Here is a 19,390-nt window from a genome sequence, read left to right as displayed (position 1 = left end):
GAGACACAGGAAGGTGTCAGGTCCCATGCAGGAGCACAGGGCTTCACAAAAGGGGCCCAGAACTGTCTGTTCTGGTCACCACAGTGCCTGTGGCGTGCTTGCACAAGATAGCATGCAGTCAGTAAGGAAGTGAACAGTGAATGAGTCATTTATTCTGGCCAAAGGTGGCTGTTCTTTTTCTATTCATGAGTATCCAGAGAAAGATTTTGCCTGAGCCTCATTTGCTTTCAAAAGCGCCCTAGCTTTTTAAAATCTTTAAATGAATACATAATAACTGCACACACACACACACACACACACACACACACACGCACGCACGCATGCACGCACACATATGTTTTTTTTTTTTTTTTTTCCGGTCGTGGGGCCTGAACTCTGGGCCTGGGCGCTGTCCCTCAGCTCTTCAGCTCAAGGCTAGCGCTCTACCACTTGAACCACAGCGCCACTTCCGGCTTTTTTCTTATGTGGTGCTAAGGAATCGAACCCAGGGCCTCAGGCATGCAAGGCAAGCGCTCTACCACTCAGCCACCTTCCCAGCCCTAACTGCACATATAATATAAGGTAATGTGCTCTGGCTTTTAAAGCCATCGTTAGTTTTGAGAAACTTTTTTTTTTGTCAGTCATGGGGCTGGAACTCAGGGCCTAGGCTCTGTCCTGGAGTTCTTTTGCTCAAAGCTAGTGCTTTGAGCCATAGGGCCACTTCCAGTTTTTGAGTGGATAATTGGAAATAAGAGTCTCACAGGGACTTTTCTGCCCAGACCGGCTTTGAACCACAGATCTCCTGAGTAGCTAGGATTACAGGGTATGAGCCACCAGCATTTGGCTGAGAAATTTCTTTTTAACTTCTTTCCAGGCTATGCTTGCTTTAAAATAATTCTGCCCAATCTGTTCTTACTGCCTCACTGTACTGACTTGAGAGTCTTTGACTAAATGATCTAAGAAACTTCTGTACCTCTTTCCCTGAAAGCAGACAATCCCATGGGTGCTCACCTGACCCCTGTCAGCAGTCACTTGGTTTCTTTTTTTTTTTTTTTTCTTTTTTTTTGGTTGGTCATGGGGCTTGAACTCTGGGCCTGGGCGCTGTCCCTGAGTTCTTCAACTCAAGGCGAGTGCTCTACCGCTTGAGCCATTAGCGCCACTTCCAGTTTTCTAGTGGTTTCTTGGAGATAAGAATCTCACGGGCTTTCCTGCCCGAGCTGGCTTTGAACCGCGATCCTCAGATCTCAGCCTCCTGAGTAGCTAGGGTTACAGGCCTGAGCCACCAGCACCCGGCTAACTTGGTTTCTTTAAAGAAATAAATCCTATGTCATAAATCCTATGTCATAAATCCTATGCTGGTTTTACCTTTGCCTCACATACCAGAGAACAGTCATTCTTGCCAACAGAGGTGATGATCACTTCAGTTCTGGGAAGAAAAGAAAAACCATAGATGTTTAGCCTGGAAGTGAGATGACCAAAAATGACCAGACAGGCAGAATCAGGACCAAAGACTGAAAATAACAGAAAGCAGATTTCATTTCTGGCCAAGGAATTAGCATGACGAGGGGCGCCAGTGCACCAAAATGGGCTATATTTAGAGGAGCCTTTGAGAATGTTCCTGCTACAACACCCTCTTGTTCAAACACATGGACTCAGTAGAAACTTGGAATTAGGAGGAAATAAACCTTATGGGTCTTTACAGGTTTTTTCTAGCCTGAGGTTCTGGTTTTTATTTTTTTTTGATATGATGTTGGGGATTGAGTCTAGAGCCTTGTACATGTTAGGCAAGTGCTATACCAGTGAGCCACACCCTCAGCCCCAAAATGTTGTGTGTGGGATGAAGGAAAGGAAGAGATTCTGAAGAGTTTGAGAGGCTTCTGGTCAAGCCTAGGACAACCCAGTTTAAGTGTTCCATTCAACTGCTGAGTTGTGTGTGTGTCGGGGGGGGGGGGGGAGGAGAGAAGGAGGAAGGAGGGAGGGAGAGAGAGAGAGAAAGTGAAAGAGAGAGGGTGGCCTGGAACTGGAGATCCTCAAGCCTCAGTGTCCTCTAAGTTCTGGGATTACAGGCATGTGCTGCCATGCCTGACTTGAGTGTGTTCCAAGGCACTGTCACATGATTAAGAGCAAACTGGAGCAGTATGAGGTAGAAAGCTCTGGGCTTTGGACGGTGGCTGACCCGAATTCTAATCCAGATCCTGATGTTTCTCTTCCCAGCTCTTTGGCCTTCACCAGCTCCTTGAACCAACCTGAGTTTCAAAGAGTCAAAGCTATTGTTGTAGTCTTTAGTATTGTTTACCATTTGGGGCTATATGACTAGACTATCTATCTGTACTTACTATCACACACATTAGCCTCACAACTACTCTGAAAATGCATCATTCACACATTTCAAAGGAGGAAACAGGCTTTAAAAAAGCCAGAGGAAGCCGGGCGCCGGTGGCTCACGCCTGTAATCCTAGCTACTGAGGAGGCTGAGATCTGAGGATCGCGGTTCAAAGCCAGCCCGGGCAAGGAAAGTCCATGAGACTCTTATCTCCAATAAACCACCAGAAAACCGGAAGTGGCACTGTGGCTCAAGTGGTAGAGTGCTTGCCTTGAGCCGAAGAGCACAGGGACAGCGCCCAAGCCCAGAGTTCAAGTCCCATGACCTACAAAAAATAAAAAATAAATGTAAAAAAAGCCAGAGGAGCCAGGTGCTGGTGGCTCATGCCTGAAATCCTAGCTACTCAGGAGGCTGAGATCTGGGATCATAGTTCAAAACCAGCCCGGGCAGGAAATGTCCGTGAGACTCTAATCTCTAATAAACCAATCAGGAAACCAGAAGTGGTGCTGTGGCTCAAGTGGTAGAGTGCTAGCCTTGAGCTGAAGAGCTGAGGGACAGCGCCCAGGCCCAGAGTTCAGGCCCCACAACTGGACCCCCCCCCAAAAAAAAAAAAAAAAAAGCCAGAGGTAGTGTAGCTGGTGATTGAGGATACTGAGATTCTAGCCTCTATGCTTTGGGTTAAGACTGACAAAATCGGACTAAAATCCAAGAGCAGTACTAGAAGATTTCTTGAAAATGCTTGGGCCTGAAGCATATTATTAAAAGGGAGAGATGCTTATTCAAAGCAGGTGGATTTAGACCTGAGCCCACTTTGTATTCTGCTTTTTTATTATTTTTAAATTAGGAAACCACCCATGAAATACTGACCACCTGTGTACCCTTTTGTTTTGTGCCCCTCTGTGTTACAGCTCTCAGCAGCAGGCGACAAGCTGTTTAACGTCATCTTCCACTCTGGTGGAGATCCTGGAAGCCATGAAGCACTCCTCGTAAGTGGCTCATCGCGTTACACATGGTGCAGAGGCAGGAGGTCGTACAAGGCCTATGCCACAGCAGTACTCAGGTAGTGTGGAGCTAGGCCAACTCAGCTCTGCTGTTCACCAGCTGTGGCAAGTTACTCCTTTTTTTTTTTTTTTTGTCAGTTGTGGGGCTTGAACTCTGGGCCTGGGCACTGTTCCTGAGCTCTTCTGCTCAAGGCAAGCACTACCACTTGAGCCACAGCACCATTTCCTACTCCTTTTTTGGGGAGGGAGTCATTTGTGGTGCTTGAACCCAGGGCCTGGGCACTTCCCTGGGCTCTTTTGCTCAAGGCGAAAGCTCTACCATTTTGAGCCACAGCCTCACTTTTGTTTTCTGGTGGTTCATTAAAGATAAGAGTCTTATAGACTTTCCTGCCCAGGCTGCCTTTGAACCTCAATCCTCAGATCTGAGCCTCTTGAGTAGCTAGGATTACAGGTGTGAGCCAGGTGCCCAGCTTTGTGGCAAGGTATTTCTCCAAGATTCCATTACCTGGTTTATGTAGTGTTTATTCTTTTATTTTTTTTAAGCTGTTAAGCGCATGGTTGATCAAAGGATTAAATTAAGTAGCTATGTGAAGGACCTTGTGTAATGCTGCCAAACAGAGTATTCTCTAAATGTCTTGCTCCAGGGCCTGGGCACTGTTCTTGAGCTTTGTTCAAGGCTAGTGCTCTACCACTTGCCCTGTAGCAACACTTCGGGCTTTTTCTGAATAGTTTATCGGGAATAAGAGTCTCACAGACTTTCTTGCCCCACAGGCTTCAAACCACAATCCTCAGATCTCAGCCTCCTGAGTAGCTAGGATTACAGGCATGAGCCACCAGAGCTTGGCTGGTGGCTGGAGATTTCTCTTGGTCTAGAAATTGCTTTCTGAGTTTCTTCACTTCAGATAGTAAATGCTTTTTCTTTCTGCTTGTGGCCACTGGGAACACACATACCCTGCTCGCTGTGTTGGAACCCAGGACAGGAGTCCAGCTGCTCTCTGAACAGAAAGGCCTCTCACCGTGCTGCTTCGTCAGTGCTGAGGGGGTGCATTGGCTGATGAACAATGTGGAGGGGGTGCAGACACAGGCGATGGCCATTGACATCATGCAGGTGAGGCAGCAGGCTGGCCTGCAGAACTGCGTGCTCTCGTTCTTGGAAAACTAGGACCTGGCTTGGAAATAGTTACCTTTTCCAGTAACAAGCTCCATAGTTGGGGTGAGGATCTGTTTTTAATAAATGTGAGGCCTATCAGCAATTTACAAAGGTTGGATATTCTTTGGAAATATATTTTAAAGACCTTACGACTGGGTATAGTGACACAAGTTTGTAATCCCAGCACTCAGAAGTGCAGGCAGGAAGATCAAAGGCAACACAAGATTCTGTTTCGAAAGATCCAAAACTCCTTAAAAGTCTGCCCAAATTTACCAGAACTGAAATATTCTGGAAATAAGCTTCACAGTTTTTCCCCAACTTTAGTGTGTGTGCTTGTGTGTGTGTTGGTCTTGAGGCTTGAACTCAGGACCTGAGTGCTGTCCCTTAGCTTTTTTTACTTATGGCTAGTGCTCTACCACTTGAGCCACAGCTCTGCTTCTGGCTTTTTGGTGGTTCATTGGACATAAAGACTCTCATGGAGGCCAAACACCAGTGGTTTATGATTATAATCCTAACTACTCAGAAGGCTGAGATCTGAGGATTGTGGTTTGAAGCTAGTTAGAGCAAGAAAGTCTATCAGACTCTTATTTCCAATAAACTACTAAAAAGCCAGAAATAGAGCTGTTGCTGAAGTGGTAAAGTGCTAGCCTTGAGCTAAAGAAGCTCAGAGATAGTGCCCAAACTCTTGAGTTTAAACGCCCATACCAGCACACAAAAAATAAATAAAATTGCCATGCGCCAGTGATTCATGCTTATAATCCTAGCTACTCAGGAGATTGAGATCTAAGGATCGCCATTCAAAGCCAGCCCAGGCAAGGAAAGTCCATGAGACTCTTCAATAAACTACTCAGAAAAAGTCAGAAATGGGCCGGGCGCTGGTGGCTCACGCCTGTAATCCTAGCTACTCAGGAGGCTGAGATCTGAGGATCGCGGTTCAAAGCCAGCCCGGGCTGGATAGACCGTGAGACTCCTATCTCCAATAAACCACCAGAAAACCGGAAGTGGCGCTGTAGCTCAAGTGGTAGAGCGCTCGCCTTGAGCTGAAGAGCTGAGGGACAGCGCTCAGGCCCAGAGTTCAAGCCCCACGACCGACAAAAAAAAAAAAAAAAGAAAAAAAAAGAAAAAGTCAGAAATGGCATTGTGGTCCAAGTATAGAATGCTAACCTTGAGCACAAAGAGACTCAGGGATAACACCAAGACCTTGAGTTCAAGCCGCAGTACAGGCAAAAATAAATAAATAAAAATAAAATAAAATGATGTGATATTTGCATGAAACCCAGGCATATCTCTCAAATACTTTAATCTCAAGAATCCTTACAATACCTAATATAATGTAAATGTTGTGGAACTAGTTATTATACTGTATTTTTAGGGAGTCATGACAAGAAAAAAGAGTCCATACGTGTTTAATGATGCAACTTTTTCTGTCTTTTTTTTTTTTTTTTTGGTCAGTCATGGGGCTTGAACTCTGAGCCTGGGCACTGTCCCTCAGCTCTTCAGCTCAAGGCAAGTGCTCTACCACTGGAGCCACACCACCACTTACAGTTTTCTGGTGGTTAAATTGGAGATAAGAGTCTCATGGACTTTCCTGCTGGTTTTGAACCAGTCCTCAGATCTCAGCCTCCTGAGTAGCTAGGATTATAGGCATGAACCACCGATGCCCCACCTTTCCAAATATGTTTGATTTGTAATTGTTTGAATCCACAGAAACAGAGAGCTGAATGTATATGCAAGATTCAATTCTAGCTGTGGTTTCAGTCATCTTTGCGGAGTGGGGGGGTCTTAGAAACCTATTCCCCTTGAAAATGTTAAGTTTGATAAACTCCAATGATGGTCTGTCTGGATAATGTTTATACTTTGCTGTGTGTATAAAATATTTGATGGTGGTCTGGGAAGGTGGCTCAGTGGTAGAGTGCTTGCCTTGCATACGTGAGGCCCTGACTTTGATTCCTCAGCACCACATAAGCAGAAAAAGCCGCAAGTGGTGCTATGGCTCAAATGGTAGAGCACTAGCCTTGAGCTGAAGAGCTGAGGGACAGTGCCCAGGCCCAGAGTTCAGGCCCCACGACCGGGGGAAAAAAAAAAAGATAAAAAGGAAATATTTGATGGTAATAGCATGCATTAACATTTTGTGCTATAATCTATACCAGACAAATTGCACCGTGCATTCTTCTAGATTCCTCTGTGCAACCTAGCTTGACTCTCTGAGGTCCCTCTGGGTAAGTTTCAGAGTTTCATTGTTTTTCCTAGAAAATGTTGGAAGAGCAACTCATCACACATGCATCTGGTGAAGCCTGGCGTACCTTCATCTATGGCTTCTATTTCTACAAGATAGTGATGGACCGAGAGCCAGACCGAGGTCAGAGCCAAAGCAAATGCAGATGCCCCAGGGGGAGGGTTTTCCCTGGTGACTTGCTCTTCTACCTGACAGTGCTTCCTGAACTTCCTTGTGTACCTTTGTAATCTGAGTTTACAGATCTATCAACTTCCTTGAGCCTTTGCACTTAATTTTAGTATAATCAGAGTGACAAGCATTTCTTAAGTTATAACATATTCTTATTGAGGACACTGTGGGTAAAAGATAAACCTTGAGGCCCAGGGACCTGGTGTGAGAAATTCTCAGGGTCAGTTTTTGGGATTCTGTTTCTCTTTGCTTTTTCCTTATCTTTCCCTCTTCCTCCTCCCCCTCTCCTCCCCCTCCTCTTCCTCCTCCCTCTCCTCCCCCTCATCCTCTTCCTCTTCTTTCTCCTCCTCCTCCTCCTCCTCCAGCACTGAGACATGAACTCCGTGCGTGATACTTTTGCTTACTGGCTGATGCTCTAACAACTGAGTCATGCCTAAGAAGCCCCTTGGGCTCTGTTTTTATTTTTATTTATTTATTTATTTATTTTTGTCGGTTGTGGGGCTTGAACTCTGGGCCTGGGCACTGTCCCTGCACTCTTCAGCTCAAGCCGAGCACTCTACCACTTGAGCCACAGTGCCACTTCCAGTTTTCTAGTGGTTTATTGGAGATAAGAGTCTCATGGATGTTCCTGCCCAGGCTGGCTTTGAACCTCGATCCTCAGATCTCAGCCTCCTGAGTAGCTAGGATTACAGGCATTAGCCACCGGCACTGGCTTAGGCTGTTTGTTTTTTTTTTTTGGCCGGTCATGGGGCCTGAACTCTGGGTCTGTGTGCTGTCCCTCAGCTCTTCAGCTCAAGGCTAGCGCTCTACCACTGGAGCCACAGCACCACTTCCAGCTTTTTTTGTTTATGTGGTGCTGAGGAATCGAACCCAGGGCCTCATGCTTGCAAGGTATGCACTCTACCATTGAGCTACCTTCCCAGTTGGGCTCTGTTTTTTTTTTTTTTTTTTGTCGGTCGTGGGGCTTGAACTCTGGGCCTGGGCGCTGTCCCTCAGCTCTTCAGCTCAAGGCGAGCGCTCTACCACTTGAGCTACAGCGCCACTTCCGGTTTTCTGGTGGTTTATTGGAGATAGGAGTCTCACGGTCTCTCCTGCCCGGGCTGGCTTTGAACCGCGATCCTCAGATCTCAGCCTCCTGAGTAGCTAGGATTACAGGCGTGAGCCACCAGCGCCCGGCTGGGCTCTGTTTTTAAATAAAGCACCCTACTCCTACTCTACGTTGACTTAGCCATTAGAATCACATCAGGTGGGCTCCACTCTTATGATTTATAGCACTTTTCATGTGCTGGGTTTCCAAGCTTTGTTTCTTTAACTAGGAAGTCTAGTAAGTGCTGGCAAGTTTTTCAAGACATGTCTTAGAGTCATCATTTGATATCTCCCCTAGAATAGAAAGTTCCATGATGCTACTGGACTGGGAAAGTGGCTCAGTGGTAGAGCGCTTGCCTTGCATGCCTGAGGCCCTGGGTTCGATTCCTCAGCACCACATAAGCAAAAAGAAAAAAGCCAGAAGCGAAAAAGAAAGTTCCATGATGCTCAATTCTCTTATACAAAATGATGCAATATTTGCATATAACCTGTGTGTCACATCACCTGTGGAGTTTAAATCATTTTTTTTTTTTTGGGGGGGGGTCCGGTCATGGGGCCTGAACTCTGGGCCTGGGCACTGTCCCTCAGCTCTTCAGCTCAAGGCTAGTGCTCTACCACTTGAGCCACACAGTGCCACTTCCGGCTTTTTTCTTTTTGCTTATGTGGTGCTGAAGAATCGAACCCAGTACCTCAGGCATGCAAGGCAAGCGCTTTAACCACTGAGCCACCTTCCCAGCCCCTCTGTTTGGGTTTTTGTTTGCTTGTTTTTTTTTTTTGTTTTTGTTTTTGTTTTTGTTTTTTGGTTTTGGTGGGTTTTGGGGTTTGGGTTTGGGTTTGGGTTTTGGTGGTGAGAATCAAACCCAGAGCCTTGAACATGCTAGGAAAGTGCTTTGCTACTAAACTGTACTTCTTGTTTTTGTACATCTGCAACTACTGGGGCTGGGGGTTTAGCCCAGCGGAAGGGGCGCCCACCTGGCACGTGCAAGGCATCTGCAACTACTCTACAGCTGAGCCACACCCATAGTCTTTTTAGAAAAATGTGGAAAAGTGATCCCCAAGGGGTTGGAGGCGTGGGTCGGCTGGTAGAGTGTTAACCAATAAGCAAAGGAAGGCATCAGGTACTATTTGAGTCCCATTGATACATTTCCCTTAAATTTGACCTGTTTCACCCTCAAATTAAAAACTAAAACAGCAGCAACAAATATTTAGATTGTTACATTCTCTACTCTAACATTAGGAGTGGGAAATTGAGGATAAAATTATTTATTTATTTTTGGTTGGGGCTTGAATTCTAGGCCTGAGCACTGGCCCTCAGCTCTTTAGCTCAAGGCTAGCACACTACCACTTGTGCCACAGTGCCTCTTCTGGCTTTTTCTGTTTATGTGGTGCTAAGGAATCGAACCCAGGGCCTCATGCATGTGAGGCAAACACTACCACTGAGCCTCCTTCCCAGCCCAAAATATTTTTTAAAAATAGAACTAAATTTCACATAACATAAAATTAACCATTTAAGGGGATATTTAGTATATTTGTGGGTGTTGTATGAACAGCACCACTGTATTAGTTTCAGATCCTTTTTACCACCTTAAAATGGGCCCCTTACCCTGTTAGCCATCATTCCCCAGCTCTTCCTCCTCTTCTCCATCTAGGCAGCTTTTGTTCTCTAAAGATTTATATCCTCTGAACATCTCATACAAAAGGTGTTGAATAATGTATGGCCTTTTATGTCCCGTTTCTCTGACTGTGTGTGTTTTTAAGGTTCATCCGCGTTGTCGCATGGGTCTGTACAAATGTTAGTGTTTGCAATAAGAATCCTTCACTCCCTTCTGCTCTTCCCCAGTGGCCATGCAGCAGCCCACTGCCACCTGGCACACGGCAGGGGTGGACGACTTCGCCAGCTTCCAGCGCAAATGGTTTGAAGTGGCCTTTGTGGCAGAAGAGCTCTTGCACTCGGAGATTCCTGCCTTCCTCTTGCCTTGGCTCCCCAGCCGGCCAGCCTCCTATGCTAGCAGACACAGCTCCTTCAGCCGCAGTTTTGGAGGACGTAGCCAGGCAGCTGCACTTTTAGGTATGTGTTCGCCCTGCTTTGGGTCTGGTAGCTGCATTTGGCAGGTGGCTGGGAGAGGATGGTAGCCAACAAAGATAATGATACCATGTGAACCAGGATTACAGCCACTGTGACTGTCACACTGTCTATTGGCATTGAGGATTCCAGTGCTATCTTCCAACCAGCTGACAGTATTTAGCATCTCTCAAATCAGAGCATGGTATCTGTCAAACCCCTGTACCATAGGAGAGAATAGGAAAATTTTTACTTTTTTCTAAGAGAACCTTAGGATTTAGGGGATATAACTGGTGCTCACAGTGTGTTTAGCTCCTCAGGGGCCTTTCCTACAATTCTAGCATCCTAGGTTCTCAGAAGAAGAAAGGGCCTAAAAGGTCATCCATTCCACATACTGGCAAGGCCTGAATCCCTCCCTTCATCTCTTCCTTCCTGGTCTGCTTGCCAAATTGAGGGATGTGAACTGAAAGTCTTTCCCCCTTTCTGTGGTTCTCTGACTCTAAGACAGGAATGAATATCTAGTGACCTTTTGATTGGAAATAGGACCTGTGTTCTAGAGGACCCAGCAATGGGCTGAGATGCGGGAGTCGGAAAATACATCCTCTGGATGAGATACCATAGGATTTTTTAAGCCAGGTTATAGCATACCTACAAGGTTAGTGTTCTATCACTTGAGCCACACCTCTACGCCCATCCTGCACATCCTTTGGAAAGCAGGAAGCAACTGTAACATAGACCAAACTCCAGTGGAATGCCATGTTCTGCTTCATTCTCTGGTGAAGGCCCAGCTAGATAGAATCCTTGCCTAACTAGTAAAATGGAAACCTTAACAGCCAACACAGTTTCCAGAGCCTCAGGTTCACTGAGATCCTTCACCCTCATAGCTGCACCTGTAGATGCTCAGTATTGCATATGAAAAGTGGAGAGGGCAGGAAAAGAGCCACAGGGGTGCAGAGCCATCTTCCCTTTTACCCAACCTGGGAGGCATTGAAGCAGATGCCAGGCCAATGTGAAGTAAGGGACTGTTTTTAGAGCAGGACACATAAATGGTCAGAGGAGGCCCAATAGAAGGAAGCACTGTCCTCTGCCCTGTCCTGGCCCCTGGGCTCCTCCCATGCTTTTAACGATGTCATTTCTGGCTGCTCCAGCCCTGCCTGATGTGACAGTGCTAGTAAAAGCATCCATGCCAGGTTTCTGAGTGTTGATGAGTCAGACACTATACCAAGCAGAAAAGACCTTGTGTCATCCCAGTCCTGCAACAGGATGACTAAAACATTAGAGTTCTGGAGACTGATTCTTAGTTTATCTAATACTCTGGCTCTGCATCTACTGGATGCTAGAGCTGGAGTTTAGTCTCAGGATCACCTGGCCTTAAAACCTGAGCTCTACTGCACCTGGATCGGTTAGGACTTCAGGTGATTCACACAATAGTCAGGTTCAGGAAAAACTAACTGCTGCCCTTGGTGATGAAGGTTCTAGCCCTTGCTATAAAAGCATAGCTGTCTCAGTGTGGCTTCTCTTCTCTCTCTGCCACCCTGCATGTCTTTACTGCAATTCCACCTATGTCCTAGATCCAGCCACTGGGATCCCCACCAGGGTCTACAGCCAGTTGCTCTTGTCTCCATCATCTTTCTAGTCTCCATCATCCATTGCATGTCTTCACTTGCCTCATTGCACAACTTAGAGCCACTAAGCCTCCAGCCACTGCCCCCAAACCCATCCTTAGTATTCTATGTCCCTGAGCAAATAGAAGCTTTTAGAAGTGAATTCCCAGCTGGGTGCTGGCGGCTCATGTCTGGGATCCTAGAGACTCAGAAGGCTGAGATCTGAGGATCCCGGTTCAAAGCCAGCCCAGGCAGGAAAGTCTATGAGATTCTTATCTCCAAGTAACTACCAGAAAACCAGAAGTGGTGTTGTGGTTCAAAGTGGTAGAGCACTAGCCTTGAGCACAAAAGCTCAGGGACAGTGCCAGGCCCTGAGTTCAAGCCCAATGACTGACCAAAAGAAGAAGAAGAGAAGGAAAAGGAGAAGGAGGAGGAGGAGGAGGGAAGAAGAAGAAGGAAGAGGAGGAGAGGGAGGGGGAGGGGAGAAGAAGAAAGAAAAAAATTCCTATTTGCCCTCACTAGTAGCTGTGAAGTAAAGTGAGGGAGGGAGTCCTGAGGATTTCTGGGGCACTGTTCCCCACTGTCCCAGATATTCTCAGGGGCTTCCTCACTCACTCCTAGTTCTCCTCTGAGGTCACACATGAGTGAGACCTTCCCTAGCCCCACCCTCCACTCCCTGGGCCACTGAGACTCAGCTTCTTTGTCTCCTTTGCTCTCATCACTACCTGACATTCTGTTTGTACAGCCTGTGTGTTTTTCTACTTCCACAAGGATTTAAGCTACGGGATGAACTTTTGTTTGTTTGTTTTTTTGGGTCCGGTCATGGGGCCTGAACTCTGGGCCTGGGCGCTGTCCCTCAGCTCTTCAGCTCAAGGCTAGCACTCTACCACTTGAGCCACAGCGCCACTTCCGGCTTTTTTCTTTTTTGCTTATGTGGTGCTGAGGAATCGAACCCAGGGCCTCTGGCATGCAAGGCATGCGCTCTACCACTGAGCCACCTTCCCAGCCCGTGGAATGAACTTTTGTTTCATTCAATATCTGTCTCTGTACCTAGAGATCACTTGTCACCTAGTCAGCTTAACACATATCTGCTAGATATGTGAAAACATGAATGAATGTGGTTCGACAGAACTGGGGGCATTGAATGGGTGCATTAGGTCTGGAATCAGCAAACTTTCTGACCCTAAGCAATCAACGGTATAATTGTCAGACAGTTGTTTGGCCATGTCATTCTGTTGGCCCTCCTACTCTAGGAACAAACAAACCACCTATTACCTTAGAGTCACTATGCTCACCTCACCCTCCAGGAGACAAGGCCCATGTCCCAGAGGTCTGGACCCAGTCGCAGCCCACTGCATTTCCTCCTTAATTTTTCTGGAAAGCCTCAGGTATGCATCCTTGTGCAGGTTCTCAAGCTCTCCTGACATTGTCTGTACAAACTCCTTTCCAAAATCGTTTCCTTTGGTGGCTGGTCAAACCTATTGATGGTTGTAGTCTCCCGTTCAAGATCAGAGTCCATTCTCATAGTTTAGCTCTGGCTCTCAGTGCTGAAATAATAGTCCATAGAAAAAATAAGTCATGGCTGTCAGTAGCTTACACCTGTAATCCTAGTTACTCAGGAGGCTGAGATCTGAGGATCACAGTTCAAAGCCACTAATAAACTACTCAGAAAAAGCTGGAAGTGGGTGCTGTGGCTCCAAGTGGTAGAGCCCTAACCTGGAGCTATAGAGGCTTAAGGACAGCACCCTGGCTCAAAGTTTTTCCCAGGACTGGCAAAAAAAAAAAAAAAAAAGGAGAGCAAGAGGAAGAGGGGAGAATTTTAGTCCCAGCAGGTAGTTTTATAAACCAGTATTCTCTACCTGGGCTCTGCGTCCAGGCCTTAGGGGCTCAGTGAATCTGAAACCAGACAGAATTTTATGTAGATATATTTTCCCAGAAAACATGCTGGCTTTTCAATGTTTCCCATGGTTGTTAAAAAGAATTTCATTCCATCACCTCTCCCACAGGCAGTGGCGATTTTTTGTTTTTGTTTTTGTTTTTGTTTTTCCTTTTAAACCTAATATGACCTTATTAAAGCTAATTTTATCCAGTGGTAATTTTCAGACCTTTCTGTTCAAACATGAAATGGTTCTTCCCAGCATTCTGCTTGCTTGTTTTACTTTTGCTTTTCTTTCTTTTCTTTTTTTGAGATAGTAGCCCAGACTGATCCTCTTGCCTCATCCCTGTGAGTTTGGGGATTTCAGATGTATGCCACCACACCTAGCTTCTTCCCAGGTTAAAATAGAGGCTGTGTCCTTTACTTATGTGAGAAAGAGCTATTGTCTTTTTTTTTTTTTTTTTTAAGCTGGTCCTGAGGCTTGAACTCAGTGTTTTGGATACTATCCTTGAACTTCTTTGCTCAAGTCAGCACTCTACCAATTGATCCACAGCTCTTCCTTCTGGCTTGTTGGAGGTTAATTGGAGATAAGAATCTCACAGACTTTCCTGCCCAGGCTGACTTGGAACCCCAGTCTCAGGTCTTAGCTTCCTTAGCTAGTATTACAATCATGAACCACCAGTACCCAGCTAAACACTATTGTCTTCAAATTAGGCTCTCTTCCTAGCTAGGCATGGTGGCACATGTGTGTAATCCCAAAGCTTGGGAAACTGAGGCATGAGGATTTCAAGTTTTGAGACCAGTCTGGACTACATAGCAAATTTGAAGACAACTAGATGACATACTGAGGCGCTATCTCAAAACAAAAAACAAACAACCACCAAAAAAAAAAAAAAAGCCAGGCCCAGTGGCTCATGCCTGCTGTAATCCTAGCTACTTAGGAATCTGAGATCTGAGAATCGGGGTTCAAAACTAGGCCAGGCAGGAAAGTCTGTAAACCTCTTAACTCTAATTAACCATCATCACAAAAAAAAAAAAAAAAAAAGCTGAAAGTGGAGTTGTAGCTCAAGTGTAGGGTGCTAGCCTTGAGTGAAAAAGCTAAAGAATAGTACACATAGTACACACGCACATGCACACGCACACACCGGCTAGGCTAAAAGCCTGTGAATTGTTTATGATTTATTCCTTGTTTGGTTGTTTGGTTATTGTTCTCTCTCTCTCTCTCTCTCTCTCTCTCTCTCTCTCTCTCTCTCTCTCTCTCTCTCTCTCTCTCTCTCTCTCTCTCTCTTTCATTGGCCGTGGGGCTTGAACTCTGGGCCTGGATGCTATCCTTCAGCTCTTCAGCTCTTCAGCTCAAGGCAAGCGCTCTACCACTTGAGCCATAGCGCCACTTCCACTTTTTTCTTTTTGCTTATGTGGTGCTGAGGAATCGAACCCAGAGCCTCTGGCTTGCAAGGCAAGCTCTCTACCACTGAGCCACCTTCCCAGCCCTCTCATGGAGTTTCTTGCATGGGCTGGCTTTGAACCTCAATCCTCAGATCTCAGCTTCCTGAGTAGCTAGGATTACAAGTGTGAGCCACTGGTATCTGGCATTTTGTGTTTGTTGTTGTTGTTGTTTTGTTTTTTGGTTGGTCATGGGGCCTGAACTCTGGGCCTAGGCGCTGTCCCTCAGCCCTTCAGCTCAGGGCTAGCCTCTACCACTTGAGCCACAGTGCCACATCTGGCTTTTTTTTTTTTTTTTTGCCTATGTGGTGCTGAGGAATTGAACCTGGGGGCCTCATGCATACAAGGCAAGCACTCTACCACTGAGCCACCTTCCCAGCCCCATTGTTTTGTTTCTTTTGAAGTTTTTTTCTTTTTGCTGCTCCTGTGGTTTGAACTCTGGACCTGGATATTGCCTCTGAGCTTTTGTGCTTAAAACTAGAGCTCTACTACTTGAGCCACAGCTCTGCTTCTGCCTTTTACTGTGATTCATTGGAGATAAGAATCTCCTGGATGGGGCTGGGGAGATGGCTCAGTAGTAGAGCACTTGCCTTGCATGCATGAGGCCCTGGGTTTGATTCCTCAGCACTACATAAACAGAAAAAGCTGGAAGTGGTGCTGTGGCCCAGGCCCCAGAGTTCAGGCCTCATGACTGACAAGAAAAAAAAAAAAGAATCTCATGGACTTTTCTGCCCAGGCTGCCTTTGAACAACAATCCTCAGATCTCAGCCTCCTAGGTAGCTAGGATTACAGATGTAATTATTTGCCTTCTCTTAATGGCCTGCTGGACCTCAGGATTGAAAGGCACACCTCCCCCGACCCTGCCTGGTGAACCTTTTGTATAGCATTCCTGATGGGTGTGAGAGCTGGCATTTCGCTTTGAAAACCCCCTTCCACATGTGGAAGACTGCTAGTGGCTCCTTCTTGGAACACAGTTGTGGTTGTGCCGAACTTCACTCCTTTCTGGGTTTGCACTTTTTTCCTCCACTCTCCTACTTCATGGGTTGTTCACAGCTTCCTAGCTGACCCGGGCATAGGCTGCCGGGCCTGCTCCTCTACTGGGCTTGCATGAACTTGTGGGACTTTCCATATATCTTTGTTTTCATGGTCCTCAATTGAGGACCTGGCTGACAGTACGGCCTACTTCCTTGAAACCCTAGGCAGCCTGTCCTGAACATAACATACCAGAGAGAAGAGATATACAAGGTCACTGTTGAAGTATATCCACTGCCCTTGGTTTTATGAATGGGACTTTTCTGGTTTGGGTCTAAGACTGGGATTCGAACTATGTACCTGACACTTTGGCTCATTGGCTAGTGCTTTACCAACTGAGCCACGTCTCCAACCCCATGACTAGGACTTTTTACCATGAAAGACATAAACAGTATCCAAGGCTAGAAAACAAAGCATTCTTTGATTTGGGCTGTGAAGTAAAGGGTTACCTTGGAAGTGTCATGAATCAGGAATATGAAGCTGAGGTAGAATCTAGCTTGCTATCACTTAAGCCAGCCTGCTCCAACCTTTTCTGCTTTTAATTATTTTTCACATAGTTTCACAGTTTTTTGAGACCTATGTCTCAAGACATAGGTCTTGAGATTATATGTGTGGGACCACTGTGTATGATTTGTTCATTAAGATAGGGTCTGAGCCAGGTACCAGTGGTTCATGCCTATAATCCTAACTACTCAGCAGGCTGAGATCTGAGGATCATAGTTCTAAGCTAGCCTGGTTAGTAAGGTTCGTGAGACTGATCTCCAACCAAAAAGCCAGAAGTGGAGCTGTGGCTCAAGTGGTGGAGTACTTGTCTTGTGCACAAAAGCTCAGGGATAGCTCCCAGACCCTGAATTGAAGCCCTAGGACCTGCAAAATAATAATAGTAATAAAAATAATAATTTAAAAGATAACTTTTTGTTGCAGCTGGCCTCATATGATTGTCCCAAGCCCTGGTTCCCCAGTAACTGGGATTACAATGTGTACAACCATGCCTAATCCTACAATATAACTTCAATGAGCCATTTAATATCAAAGTGATCGAGTTAAGGGTGCTAGGTCCCTTATTAGGTATAGCAGAGAGCACTTGTGAAGCCATGAGCAGTCCTGTTTGAGCACTGGCAAGCTTGTGGCTTACACAAGGAAGGCCTAATGGGCAGAGGAGGGAGACACAAAAGAGGCCAGAGGAAAAGGCCCAGGTGGGAGTTCTAAATCCTTCTCAGCCATGTTCCATCACACACACACACACACACACACACACACACACACCACACACACACACACACACACCACACACACACACACACACACACCACACACACACCACACACACACACACACACACACACACACACACACAGCAACTGAGGAACTAGACCAGGAAAGGTAGGTCAATCCCTGTGCTCTTAGTAATGCAGGGATGTGAGTGGCAAGTAAATGGCAAGCCTTAGATCATTGAACTCTCCATGTAGAACCTTCCCCAGTTTGCGCCTTCTGGTTTTGGGGGAGTGATTGGCAGTACCCCTGGCAGCTGTGTATCAGGCGGGCCAGCCAGTCCCCTAGGTAATACTCCTCTGCCTCTCAACAGTAGCTCATGAAAACTGCTGACTCAAGAGCACTGTTTTATCATTGTCAGTGATAAAAAGCCGTTGAGGGCTTTTACCTGCCAACTCCAGAATGACACTGACTCTTCTGATAAAGAAAAAAAAAATCATTAGAACTCATGGAGGTGGGGGGGAGGTGGGTGAGGGAAACTCACAGAGTGAGCTGTGGTAAGTGTGCAGGCAGACAGAGTAGAGCACTGCCTTCTTTTAACTTCTGATCCTACTTCAGGCCTTTATTTTGGTCAGGAACTTGATTGACAGGTCTTGAAAAGATCCCTATGTTAGTTGGGCTAAGTAGGATTTCAGAGCAGTGATCCCAGATAGCAAAAGCAGGTTTGGTACTGACCTAAAAACCTGCAGCCACACATTGTTAGAGCATCTTCATGAGGTTTCATTTCTGGAGAAAAGACTGGAGAACTAATGCTTGCTGGGTTGAAATCAGAAAAGCAGACCTTCCTTCTCACTCTGGTCTAGGCTGTTTCTCTTTGTTCATGGCTCGCAGCCTCCTGAAGTTGAGTCTCAGGGATCCTGACCAACGCACCTACCTTCCCTGGGTGAATGAAGGGGAGATTGAAGATTAGGTAGAAGCAAACTACAGCCTGGGTAAATCAAGCTTACAATCCATTTGCTTATTTTATTTATTTATTTATTTATTTATTTATTTATTTATTTATTTATTTATTTATTATCAGTCATGGGGCTTGAACTCTGGGCCTGAGCACTGTCCCTCAGCTCTTCAGCTCAAGGCTAACACTCTACCACTTGAGCCACAGCACCACTTTCAGTTTTCTGGTAGTTTATTGGAGATAAAAGTTTCACAGCTTTTCCTGCCCAGGCTGGCTTTGAACCTCCAACCTCAGATCTCAGCCTCCTGAGTAGCTAGGATACAGGCATGAGTCACCAGCACTAGGCTATATCTTTATTTTTATTTATTTTTTTGTCAGTTGTGGGACTAGAACTCAGAGTGCTGTCTATGAGCTCTTTTTGCTAGTGTTCTACCACTTTGAGCTATAGCTCCACTCCTGCCATTTGCTTATTTAATCGTTGCCCTTCCCTCCCCCCCTTCTTCCCCGTTACCCCTCCCGGTCATTGGTCTGAACTCTGGGCCTGGGTACTGACCCTCAGCTCTTCAGCTCAAGGCTAGCACTCTACCACTTGAGCCACAGCACCACTTCCAGCTTTTCCTGCTTGTGTGGTGCTGAGGAATCGAACCCAGGGCCTCATGCATGCGAGGCAAGCACTCTACCACTAAGCCACTTTCCCAACCCAATAGTTGCCCTTGTGTGTGTGTGTGTGTGTGTGTGTGTGTGTGTGTGTGTGTGTGTGTGTGTGTGTGTGTGTGTGTGTGTGTGTGTGTGTGTGTGTGTGTGTGTGTGTGTACGCTGGTTCCTGAGATTTGAACTCAAAGCCTGGGCACTTCTACTGTCTCTGAGCATTTTTTTATTTTGGTCAGTTGTGGGGCTTGAACTCTGGACCTGGGAGCTGCCCCTCAGTTCTTCAGCTCAAGGCTGAGACAGTGCCACTTTTGGTTTTTTGGTGGTTTATTGGAGCTAAGCATCTCATGAACTTTCCTGCCTGGGTTGGCTTTGAACTGGGGTCTCAGCATTCTTAGTAGCTAGCATTACAAGTGTGAGCCACTGGTGCCTAGCTGAGCTTTTTTTTTTGTTTTTTGCTCAAGGCTAGTGCTCTATTACTTGAGTCACAGCTCTACTTGCAGTGGGGGAGGTTTGTTGTTGTTGTTATTTTGGGTTTTTTTGGTGATTGATTGGAGATAAATTCCTCACAGACTTTCCTGGCCGGGCTGACTTTGAACCTCACTCCTCAGATTT

General features: G+C 46.1%; 1 protein-coding gene across 7 annotated transcripts in view; it reads left to right on the top strand.

The window, feature by feature from the left end:
- The window catches only part of Depdc5 (DEP domain containing 5, GATOR1 subcomplex subunit), a 136,470-nt gene that overhangs the window by 105,175 nt on the left and 11,905 nt on the right, over positions 1 to 19,390 (top strand). For 6 of the 7 annotated variants that reach the window (XM_069994470.1, XM_069994469.1, XM_069994468.1 and 3 more), the window contains 4 exons: positions 3,211 to 3,288; positions 4,279 to 4,411; positions 6,704 to 6,812; positions 9,784 to 10,011. In XM_069994470.1, the coding sequence (XP_069850571.1) occupies positions 3,211 to 3,288; positions 4,279 to 4,411; positions 6,704 to 6,812; positions 9,784 to 10,011 (548 nt within the window). Of the gene's footprint in view, positions 1 to 3,210; positions 3,289 to 4,278; positions 4,412 to 6,703; positions 6,813 to 9,783; positions 10,012 to 19,390 lie in introns of those variants that run through there. The other variant, XM_069994471.1, reaches the window with a different exon arrangement.

Source organism: Dipodomys merriami, unplaced genomic scaffold, assembly GCF_024711535.1.
Source record: "Dipodomys merriami isolate MVZ:Mamm:240054 unplaced genomic scaffold, mDipMer1.0.p SCAF_45, whole genome shotgun sequence".
NCBI classification, from domain to species: domain Eukaryota; kingdom Metazoa; phylum Chordata; class Mammalia; order Rodentia; family Heteromyidae; genus Dipodomys; species Dipodomys merriami.
Note: the sequence above shows the minus strand (reverse complement) of the source record. Positions and strands in the feature narration are given on the sequence as shown.